The 12151-nt window shown below is 43.1% G+C and overlaps 2 protein-coding genes across 3 annotated transcripts in view; both read right to left on the bottom strand.

Annotated features, from left to right (window-relative positions):
* Positions 1-2190, bottom strand: part of VWC2L (von Willebrand factor C domain containing 2 like) — a 55240-nt gene extending 53050 nt beyond the window's left edge. The window contains exons 1-2 of one of the 2 annotated variants that reach the window (XM_054830798.1): positions 1799-2190; positions 446-764 (exon numbers count right to left, since the gene is read on the bottom strand). The gene's annotated coding sequence lies outside the window, so the exon portion shown is untranslated. Of the gene's footprint in view, positions 1-445; positions 1401-1798 lie in introns of those variants that run through there. The other variant, XM_054830797.1, reaches the window with a different exon arrangement.
* Positions 1451-12151, bottom strand: part of SPAG16 (sperm associated antigen 16) — a 407293-nt gene continuing 396592 nt past the window's right edge. Inside the window, 1 exon segment of the mRNA XM_054830796.1 lies at positions 1451-1951. Within this exon segment, the coding sequence (XP_054686771.1) occupies positions 1776-1951 (176 nt within the window). The 3' untranslated portion in view covers positions 1451-1775.

Genomic DNA, 12151 nt, shown 5'->3' with positions numbered 1-12151 from the left:
TTGCAACATTGCAGATTGGTGGGCATTGAGGGGGAAAAAAAAAGCAGAAGCAAATTAAGTAATTCACGTCTGAGGAAATGTGAAACAATTGAGAGAATTTGGTGAAGCTTGATGAGGAAGCTCTCCAAATTATTAAAAAAAAAAAAAAAAGTTCTCTAAAGATCACAAATAAGACCACTGTATTTTGCTACAGCATCGGAGATGTCCCACAGCAACTCACAAGCACTGGGCTCAGCGGCGATCCTGGAAATCAGACAGACTGCAGACGTCTTGCACGGACAGATTTCAACAAGTAAATAAATACCGCTCAGCTCAGAATTAGTTTACAGCTGAACTTTCTCATCATTTCTCCTCATGAGAGAGGCCAGGATCGTAGGTAAGTGAGTCTCCGAGTAAAACGTTTCCATCCGCCTTCCCTCACCCCGAGTGAATAATTTACACTTACCTAATCAGGCTCGATCTGAAAGCTGAAAGGGGTCACAGGCCACCATGGACTAAATGGTTAGAAACAGATTAGTGAAAGCAGTTCCTCCTAATCACATTTTCAGCGTTGACTCACGGACAATCCCTTTTCCTCCACCTCCCATCGCAAAACACGGGCAAGCGGCAGCCCAGCAACCACAACATGAGAATTAAGCTTTAACCCAGCGCTCAGGATTCAGAGCCAGCAGCGGCGAGGCGGTCCAGAGGCAGGGATGCCGCGGAGAAACCCCGATGCCAGCAGCACAGTCATCGCGGCGAACTTGGGCTGGATTTCCTCAGGTCTTGGGGGGGGGGGGGGAAGAGAGGGGAAAAAAAAATAAAAAAATACATATATCCCCTCCCTATGCCCAGCGGATCTCCTGCGAGTCAGGATTTGCCACGGCGGGGGAAGGGGGGGAGAGGGGGCTGGTTAGGCTGTAGGCAGGCGGGAGAGGGAGGGCGGAGGAGCCCCGCGGCCGGCGGGCAGCCCCCGCGGCGGGTCCCGCTCCCCTGCGGGGACTCCTCTGCCCGGGGGCCGGGCATGCCCGCGCCGGGCCGCGCAGCTCCGCGCTCTCTGCCTATTATTAAAAATAATTTTTTTTCTTTAAAAAAAAAAAAAATAAGAAGGGGGGGGGGATAAAAAATCCCGCGGCGGAGCGCTCAGGCGCCGCGGGCCTCAGCGCGGGCGTGCCATGGCGCGGAGCAGCGCGCTTTTCCCGCGGGCAGCGGTGTTTCCGCGCGGCGCCGCGCTGCCGCCGCGCCCCCCCTTCCCCTCCGCCCCGGCGCGTCCCGGCGAGCGTCGCTCCCCCGCCCGCGGGTCTCCGGGGCGTCGGGTCCCCCCCCCTCACCGCCGCTCTCCCAAACTCCCGCTCATTCCTGCTGCCCTGGCGGCGTCCGGAGCGTTTGCTGCAAGAAAAAAATCCCCCATTGCTGCATTATTAAAACTTCGCATCTTCCCACAGGCTGGCACTAGGGAAGGGGCGCCCAGCTCTTGTGTCTCGTGTTGTGTTACATTAAAAATCGATCTCCTTGCAATTCGTCTGCTCTGTCATTAGGCGTCATTGTAAAGCTATTTCTCCAGAAACCACCAAAAGAGATTGTGGATGTTTGGAAAAACACAGTGTCAAAAGAAAGAGGGAGAAATTGGGGATTTTATTTGGATGAAATGCCGAATAATACTCCTTTTGGGTGATTATTCCCACTGCAAACATTAACTACGAAAACACTTCGCTAAGCCCTCGCTCCTATGTTGTCAAACCATTTTTCCCCGTAACGCCTTGCGATTAAGGTTACATTAAGCAGCGTGCTGGTCCTCAGGTCCAGAGACAAACCGTACCGTCGGCACCCCCGGAAAGCAGCTGCTCTGCCTTGTGATGGAAGAGAACGCCGCGCACTTCGCCGCTGTGGCCCCGCAGGCTGGATGGCTGCCCAAACTCAAGTTGCAGAACCTTAACGGATCCATCGCTGCTCGCCAGAGCCACGATACGACCTGAAGTTCAGAGGAAAGTTATCGAGGTTTGCAAAGGCAAAGCAAGAAAGCAGCGCTGGAAGTTTTGAGATCGTTGCTTTAAAGACACCCGCATTTTGCATACTCCTGTTTTCTGAGATAAATTATCAAGAAAGTTGGTCGGATCGATAATAATGAAATTGGATTTTGAAGCAAATCTGGAGACCCAGACCTGCTGCTCATAAGGAGCACAGCTATTTTACTTCTGTTTGGATACAATTATTCAGGGCCAAATTCTGACACGCAGACTGAGCACCAGAGAAGTAGCTGCTCTGCTGATACCTGGAGGTATCAGCATCAAACCATGCTCTTAACTCTGCTTTTCCTGTACAGCTCTGTAGGAAATGAAGATGTGGGTTTTCAACTGAATTTCAGGGAGGTCAGGCATCTAACTGAACTGAGTGCCTTGCTCCCTTATATCCTTATGGAAAAAACAACCATAATGAAAATGTTAGTATAGAATTGGGTCTAATGGTAGAAAAAAATTAAAAGAAAACCTAAAAAAGGTTCTAAGGAGTTCCCAGTTTCCATGTGTTTATTGATGAACCAAACAGACTCAGTTTCCATCAAAGAGACAGAATGTGTTTATAAGTTTATTATCCTCCTGCCTAACTAAAAGCAGCAGTAACAGCTGGTAAGTGATATGTTTGAAGCACCTTTTACTTATCTGGCCACCAGATAAAGAGTCTCTGCTTTTAGAAATTAACTATAATAATCGTGAGTTTCACGTACAAAAAAAAAAAAAAAAAAAAAAGAGGATCAATACATTCATTTCAAAGCACATGTGGTCCTCCCAACAAAGGGATCATTGTACTGCCAGTCATGATCTTGGTCAAACACCTTTTTCTATTAGGAGCAAGTTCAATATACCCTCCAAATGATTGCAGCTCTTTTTATGTATCAGGATTTTCTCTCTGAAAGCAAAGTCATCACCAGCAGAGGAATAATTAATATTGACACTGACAAAGTCAGTCTGGCACCGAGGCCATCATTTTTGGGAAATTATGAAAAACAGGAGATATTTCTCTATTTTTAGTCATCAAGGGAACTAGAAAGTAGAGCTAACCATGATAAATATGCCCTATTTGCAAACCTTTATAACTACCCGGCTTCTTCATCTAGAACAAAGCCTGACACAGCAAAGATCTGTAGGATGGATTAGAGTGTCCAAAGCAGCAGATGTGAATATTTATTAGACACTCTCTTCCAGCAAGTCTTTGCTGACAGAAGCATTGCATATGGATTTCACTTGCAGCCAGACTCTCCAGGCAATCGTTGGGATGACTTCTCTGGGAGCCAAACAAATGCCATTTTGCCTGGAGCCCCGACACCGCAGCAGCTGGGCAGGAGGTTAATGTCACTTCCAGCTTCTTAAAACCAGCAACGGATCCACTTCTTAAAAAAGAGAGAGGAACGGCAAGGCGAAAAGATTTGGACAACTGCAGTTCAATTCCAGGAAGCAAGGGCAGGGCACGCCGATACCTGAGACAACAGCTTCAATGTCTAATTCACCGCCCACCCCCCCGGTTTGGCAGCAGGGCAGAAGCAGACCCCAACGCTGTGTTCTGCTAAATTCTTTGCTAGATAAGTCATACACCTGAAGCAAAACGATAGCACTCTCAATCAGTCAGTCCACGACAATATTCTGACACCATCGGGAAATGACAAAACCGATAGGAAAATAGAGATGGACAATAAAAAGCAGCTAGCTAGGAGGTGCAGTAGTAAACTGCACGTGCCTTCATTGCTAGTACTCGCTGGGGACAGGGTTTAGGCGTATGAGGCAGTCCTGGTGAAGAACGATTCACTTCATATGAACTTCTGTTAGCCGGGGTGTGATGTGTTACTATGGCTGACTAGGAGTACAGCAACTTCCTTGCTCTGTAGCAGCAGGATGCACAGGCAAATGCGAGCGAGAGGGAAAGAAAGGGGAGGGGAATGCACAAAATGAGAACATCTCATTTCCGTCACCCTTTATGTCAACACTGATCTACACGCTCATAACAATTTGCTCATTATAATGTAAATTTACTCCCTCCTTTCTTAGAAAAGGAGATGTTTTGTTTCGGAAAGAGGGAACAAATTGTGTTTTATTGCTCTTTCAAAATGTTCTCCAATTAGGAAAGCAAACAAAAACTATTACATAATTGTCATGCAAAGCTCTGGTTTTTTTGAAGGATACTTACTTGTGCACTAACAAGGCACTTTGAAACACTGCTCAGAAGACGACAAATTTTTCTTCGTACCTCTGGCCAAACTGTCAGGTGGAGCTGGTCCATGCAAAGTCACTTAACTCAGCAGTTACGCTGATTTGCATCAAAATGAGCAGTTTCTGCTTAGAAGATGCAAAGCCTCAAAGGCTCCGACCTCTAGATCTCACAACCTCTAGATCTTCAGCTCACGAGGCTTCCAAAGAACCAGCTCTGGATTTACTGGTGCACCCTTGAGACGGGCAACATGGGGAGCCAAAACGAAGCTTTGCTCTGGCTGGCCCCACGCCAGCCCTGAGCTCATCCTTCTTCCTCAAACTGGCAGACAGGAGTGATGACAAAGCACACTGCCATGACATAGAGACCCTATAGTAGCGGCCTTTGTACTAATTACAGCTAATTTGCTGTTGCCCATTGCTAGGACACAGGTACTAATTTTTCTGATGTACCCCTATTATGTCCTTAGAATAACATCAGCTCTGACCATCTGGTCCCTTGCTTCCAAAAGGATGCAGTGAGTTAGAAAAGGTAGAGAGAGAAAGGCAGCAAAGGCAATGAAAGGTATAAACAACTTCTGTGCAAGGAATCGTTAAGAGGGATGACAACTTACCCCAGAAAAATCTATGTGCGCACTAAAATCATGCTTTCTCCACACGCAAACCCCAAGCTTCGGTCAGCCCGTGGTATTGCTGCTGTTTCCCTCCTCCCTGGGGACCCACAGAAAAATCCAGAGCTGAGCCGGACCCCAGACTGCCACCCAGGGGGTGTGGGTGAAACACGGAATTTCCACCAAAACGCTAGTCTGAATCCCAGCTAACCTGGGAGCTGCTTCTGAACAGTCACCTTTCTCTTTGGCTGTAACCCAATTTCTCTGACTGAGCAGCACACTTCAGCTCCCTTTTCTTCCCCAGCATTTGGGTAAGCTACCGCTGCAAGTTTCCTGTCCCGGTGTCCTACAGAGAAAAACCTCTGTTCCTGATCTCGTGTGCGCTACCTTGCCAGGCTGCCATCTTCAGACTGGCAATGCTCTTGGGTTTAGGCATTGATTAATTACAAATGCAGTACTGTTGTTTGGGCTGGAAATGCATTTGTACTTAACAAAACAGTAAGAATCACTCATGCCCTTCTAGAAAAACTATTCCTGATACTAAATCCATATTCCTATGTTGTTTTGAGACCAGAACTGAACCCGAAAATCAATTAGTACCTCAAAAGATGCAATTACTTTTAAGACATGTAACGCACTTTGGAGAATCAGGTAATTAAAATTAATTATCTTATCTTGTATGGAAACCTGGCCCTGTAAATTTTCCAAATGTACATAAAGTTATGGGCCTAAGAAAGTCCATAGCCCTAAAGTGTCAAAAGCAAGAATCTACTAAAAAATAAAAAGTAATTTTACTGAAGTCTCCGCACTGACCTAAACATCTGAGCTTAAAATCAAAGTTATTGCATTCAGTGCAGCTCAGTTATGTTACATAAAAGTAAGCAACGTGCTTTTTCTCATCTGCGAGGAACTTTGCATACCTACGCCGCTCTGTAAACACTAACAAAACCAAAGCCACGCACGTGAATACAACATGACATCCATCTCCTAATTTGAACTTGCGGATAAATTTAAAAGAGTGTTGGTATGTTAAAGCAATTTAATTGCAGTTGTTACTGCATTTCTCAGAAGACAAAACTAGACAAGATTAATTTGCTGGGTTGATAGAACCAAATTACTCGGGGTAAAGGGAACAAAACCTGTACTTGTCAAAAGACAGTTGGACAATTTCTATTCCATAAGATCCTAACAGAAATCACAGCCATGATTACCGTTGTCTTTGTAAAACCAATTTTGAAGTGAAACCTTGCCAAGACCACATTAAGAACTGCTTTACTGGTTTATGCGTTCAAACAGCTGGAAACAGTGACATCTTTGGACTGAGGAAGCCTAACAAGCAGAAGAGTTTACTGGCATTGGGCTCTGACAGTCAATAAGTGATGTTGACCAAATCCTTAAGATTTCATCACAAAACAAACAAGTCACAACCGCAAAGGCTGACAAGCAGCCGGTTTCTCAGGCAGTTGGAAACAGAGCTCTCTTCAGAGCGAGCGCTCCAACAGACCTAACCTGCCCGTTTCGTGCCCGCGCATCCCGCTCGCGTCGCAGACCGCTCCATACACACGCTGCGTGTCCGAACAAACCACCACCACCAACTCCCACCAGCGAGAGAGACGCTTTTCTGCAGGCAAATTAATTCACAAATTGTGTAATATTAAATTATCAAATACTCAGAAAATTCCTGGTTTGGCAGACAAGTATTTAATGTTTCCGGAGTACCCTAGCAGCTTAAATGTTAATAAAATAGTATTGCAACGAAAGTCACAAACTCCACAACTTGCTGTAGCACATTAGGCTCAGGCATTCATGCTGCTAACTACCACTGTGTGCTATCTCAGAATATTTTTTTTCCATAGGCTCAGCAGCTAACATTAACAAGGACAGTGAAAGAGAAAACTCCTCGCTGTTCCAGGGGCTCTTCCTCCCAGAGCAAACGGACTAGTCGAGGTGCCGGATTTGGACAATTGCTTCTAATAAAAGTACGGCAGTTACTTGAGACTTTCGTGTAAATAATTCAGATGTAGTAACTTTCCCAATTTAAAAATACTTGCACTGCCTAACTGTAAGCAAAGCATTCATCTTCAAAGACACAAACCCAGTTATTTTTCATTAAAATTATAATCTTGCATGGATTTAAGAAATTCCGTTTATCATAACTGCATAGAGAAGTTTGAGACCATTACTGATGTCAGAGATGAAATAACGTATGAAAGGAAGAAAGGAAGAAAGAAAGAAAGAAAGAAAGAGAAAGAAAAGCTTTGATCAATAGGGAAATGATTTTTATACACATCAGAACCAATTTAAAGAATTCTCTAGGATCAATTTAGATAGACAGAAATGCTTCTCAGCATTTATTACCTGTGGAGGGAATATTGATCCCATCCATTGATTTCTCCTATGCACATAGAGTAGCATCTGGTGGTGTTGTGTGGGTTTTTTTTAGAAAAAGATGCCCCAAAGTGGAAAGTATCAAGAAACTACTTATATTTTAAGGACTTACATTAATGGGTCAACCAATGCCATTACTCAGAAATTTTAAACTCTATTTAAGAATAGGCAAAATGTAATTTAGCTTAATTTTGGCACATGATCATTAGTCAATAGAATATATTTTAAGAGAAGGGGTTTTTTTGAAACCTTACTTACAAGGTTACTAATTCCTTACATAACACATTGTACCAAACATATTTTATTTCCTGTTCCCTTTTCAAAAGGAATCTCTCTTCATAATAATATTATAAATCACACAGCCCTAACAGAATACATTCCCTCTGCATTAAGATCTTTTGTCATTATTGGAGCCACAACCATTTGCATCATCATGAAGATCACTCAACCTAGAGAGTCTCCTCGGAACCGGGGCACTTCTCAGTTTAGGTGCAAAAGGCAAAAATACCCAGTCCCTGCCTTGATAATCCGCAGTCTAAGAATAAATAAAAAACCAACCAACCACAACAAGGAATACAGCAAATAGATCAAGGAGGACAAGGCTACAGATAATTATAAACTTAATTAGCCATGATCACACATGATCATCATAGTTAAATGTTTTATGGGCATCCTGGCAGCAGGAGAGGACTTGGGTCTGTAGTCTTGTCTCTGCAGAGATGTAGAGGTACCAGGTACCGCACCCTATCCAAAGCCGGTTCAGGTATACAGGGCACATCTAGAGCAGTACAGCTGTTTCGGTGCAGCCCCCTCAGCCAATGCGACTTCTTTCTCAGGCTGGACACGGCACGGCACGGCACGACAGTGGCCGTACGACCTCCAGCTGCTGAGTTGGCATCACCTGTGCTGCAGAGAAAGGCAAACTGGATGGGCTCGGATCCTTCCCTGGGAAATGGGAGGAAAGCACTAAGTCGCTTTACACCAGCTCATGATCTGGCCCACGGTTTTTACTTGGTATGAAATTAGACAAAACTTTAATTTTGAGGAACCTTTCTTGGGGGGGTGTGTGTGTGTGGGTGTGTGTGTGTAGAAAGGCAGATGGAAAGGTTGCCGAACACTACAAAGATTCTTCATGCGAGTGTTAGCGTGCTTGCCTAAATAAGAGTAAATAAAATGCTTAACAGATGCTGAAAACTATGGTTGCAGTGGCTGTAGATCAAATTCTTCATTACTGTCACACCAAGCAGACTGTTATTTACCAGGCAACTGATTTCACCATACGATAGATGTACTTTTTTTTTGGTTCTATAAACAGCTTTCAACAAATACAGCAATTATTTCTTGTCTTCCAAATGTACACTACGCTTTGCTTAGGAATGTGCTTTTTGGATGTTGTTGTAAGTCCTCCATTCTCAAATATGAATAAAACCTCCTAAATATTCTTGTCTTGGCAATAACGGCAACCCCCTCCTCCCTTTGGCTTCCCACTGTGTCTGTTTAGCTCTTTTGTGGAAGAGGGCATAGAAGAATAATCTTGAGCAGGTTGTAATGCGCTTGCAGCAATTTACTAAATATTCTCAGTAACGGAGACCAAAAAGCAAGCTGGGAACAACAGGAGAGGTCCAACAATCTGCTGATATAGGTTTTTAATATATTGGTACCAAAATAAAATCCTTTTGTCATTCACTAATGTAATGACTTTTTTTTTTTTTTCCTTTCTCAGAAGTATTTAAATAGACGGAGATTTGGCAAAGTATATTAGGGAAAATTAGCTCATCTCAGTATGCACTTAAACTCATGACTCACCTTATGCTTGTGAAGTCATTCAATTCAGTGTAATCATGTGCTTAAATGATGGCAGGATCAGGGCATCACAAACAGATTCATTATTGCAATAATGAGTTACAGCACAAGGTCTTATAATGAACAACTTCGCTTTTATTTGGCGTTTAGCAGTACACTAACGGTTAGACCTTTTAAAGCTTTATAGACTGAGTAGGGGCATATAATGCACGTTTCCTCGACCCAAGTATTAGAAAAAGATAAAAGAAAAGTAAGTGCAGAGAAGTTTAGTGGACAAGTTGTTCAGCAGACATTCACAAAGGTGGAAAGCGATTCCCCTGGAACGCAGAAAAACTCAAATTACCCAGGCAGTGTGTTAATAGAAATTCAGTTGTTATCTTTAAAAATCTGCATATAGAGTTATGTCCTGGCCGAGAAGTGAGTGTGTGGCAGGATATGGCCTTATGCATTTCCCTCAGAAGAGTAAGGGTGTGCAGTAATGTTTGGCCAACGGAAAAAGAGGACTTCTCTTAACTTCTTACTGTGTGGAAAATGTGACCTAGAGGAAGGGGCATTATTTCCAGAGCTTAAACAGATCTCAGAACTCAACAAATCCTTTTTCAATCAAAAAAATCATCAGAAAGTTACTCAGAGCAAAGAAAGCATTTATCTGATGGAAGAAAATCCTCTACAGAAAAGAACTTAAAGTCTTTTTATAAGGATTTCTAGACCCAGACCATTGGTGTAAAGCTACCTTTCAGCTGGACTTGAGCTTGTTTATACTGGATTTTAGTTGGCCTTTTAGTACCATTTTGGATTTTCAAAATAGTTTCAAAACAAACCAGGAAGTATTAAAGCAGAAACTTTTGGAGCAGAGTCTTCAAGATGTCAAAACCTTTCTGCATGTGTTAACGAGGCACCCTTGAATATATTCAGAATATATTCAAAAATAGTATATTGAGAATAAAAGGACAACAGTCCCCATATTCAGACCAGGACTGGATGTTTCTTCATGAAGATTTCTACCAAAGAAGAATATTTTTGTGCATGTAACGGGAAAACATTTGTCTAGCTTTCAGCGTTACCTAGAGTATCTATACGTGGACACGCATGTAGGGCTATGTTTCCAAGTGAATCTACCTTGAGGAAAAAAAACGGATGAGGAACAAGGCAGATGGTATCTGGTAAAACCCCTTGGACTGCTACCGAGTGTAGGACCTCAGTCCCACTGAGCTCTTCCAAAATCAAAAATCCCCAAAGGCAACGTTTGGTTTTTAGATCGCTGTCAAAGGGGAACGTGTTCAGCAACGCTGCATCAATGGGGAGCTGCCCGGAGCCTCGGCACAGCAATAACCTCCTGAGCACTTGTTGGCGGAGAAACTTCAGAGAAGGTGACACCAGTCAATGTTGTTGCTGTTCATGTGCTGCCCAGGGCAACAACATGACAAAAATGTCGAACTTTAGAATGCTGCATTAAGGGAAAGCAATGGAGGAAAAGAGTAAAGATCAGTATCATCCGATGATCTTCAAAAAGGAATAAATCATCATAAAATTATCTGCAGAAGTTGCCAAGCTGAAGCTCTGCTTACAGAGAAACTTCCTGAAGGCCTTTTTATGTGATGGCAAATGCTCCAGAGCATGGTTAAAGTTCACACTAAAATCTTATTCTGAAGAACAAGCTCTTCTCTTCTGTTAAATTTCTCTATTGGAAGCAGCATATCAAGTACTGTACTGTACTGTGTGTAATATTATCTCCATAATACATTAGCTGGCTCTTGGTGTTTCAAGAGTCTGAGAAGAAAAAAGTCACGCTTATGTTAAATAAAAATTTTCATTAAGAAAAATAAAACTTACTGATGGGTTAACTTGGAAAAATTAAGTCACAGCAAACCTGCTGTCACCACAAATTGAAATTTATTCTACTTTCTGCCACAAGTGAGGTCCCTGAATATAGATTTGGGTGCAAAAACATGCTTTCCTCTGAACTTCCGACTTGACTGTAGCTGTATGTATTTTAAGCATCAGTCTATCTCGTTTTTAAGAATTCAGTGAAGTTGAGCAATGCGTAAAGACAAGAAAAATTCCAGGTATGCAGGAACATAGCTCTGACTAATGGAAACACCGTTTTAAAAGCATTCAGACAATAGAAGATAGAATACTTTCTCTTTTCCCCACTCTCTATTTTCAGATGCCTGCAGTCATTCAGTTAAAGCCTCTTTGATCCTCCTTCCTTTCTCAAACGATAAGATGGGTATGCTCGTGTTACAGAAGATGAGACCAGGATGTGAGCAATGATTTATTTTCCCCTTGGACAGCATATGCATCATCCTTTCCATTAACTCTAAAGGAATGACCAGATGCGTAATCATTTCTTGACACAGAGCGGGATTCATCTCATCTAACCTTGCCATCCCGAGATGAGTAGTTAGTTCATCTGGGCTCCTTCGGTAGCTACCAGTGAGAAAAACTTCCTTGTCGAAGGAACTCGCCTTGCCTCTTTTAGACGGCCGTCACAGGTGATCGTCTCTGACTAGAGAGGGATCACATAGCTCTTTTTCAGACAGCTGAGCCAGGGGGACATTAAATCCCGCTCAAAACTTGCAAACAGGCACCTCAAAGAAGTTTTCAAAAGAAATTCCCTAATTTGCACTGCTGGCAGACTTGTGTATACCAGAGCTTCTGAAAATGTAACTAGGCACCTGTATGCATCTCCAGGTGCTTAAATACCATTGAAAGTCAGACTTACATAGGCAATGACCTCTATTAAACCCAAGTCTTAATCATTTGGTGCAACTCATGCTGTGGCAACAAACCGTAAATTAAGTAGCATTTGGTAACAAAGCAGTTAGTGTGCACCATCAACATCTTGTAACCCTAATAACTCTGAGATAACGGACTTGTAAGCTCTTTGAAACGGACTCTAAGTAGCACTTCCTTTTTTATACAAATCTCTTGACCCCAAGAGCCAGCTCTTACACCACAGCTCTCAACCACTGCAGGTGATCAAAGCCTGAGATGAAGGTGGACTCAGACAAAAGGGTTTGCCCGTGGTTCTGCGGACCTGCAAGCCAAACTTTAGTTTACTTCTGGAGTTCAAGCAGGAGTCATAAAAACTATTACTTCAGAGAAAAAGCACTTTTGAGGAAAAATAGTATTTATCTTGCTTTATCTCACGATGTTCTGCCTAAACGTTTT

Source organism: Grus americana, chromosome 6 (genome assembly GCF_028858705.1).
Source record: "Grus americana isolate bGruAme1 chromosome 6, bGruAme1.mat, whole genome shotgun sequence".
Classification (NCBI taxonomy): domain Eukaryota; kingdom Metazoa; phylum Chordata; class Aves; order Gruiformes; family Gruidae; genus Grus; species Grus americana.
This window is presented reverse-complemented; position numbering and strand designations above follow the sequence as displayed.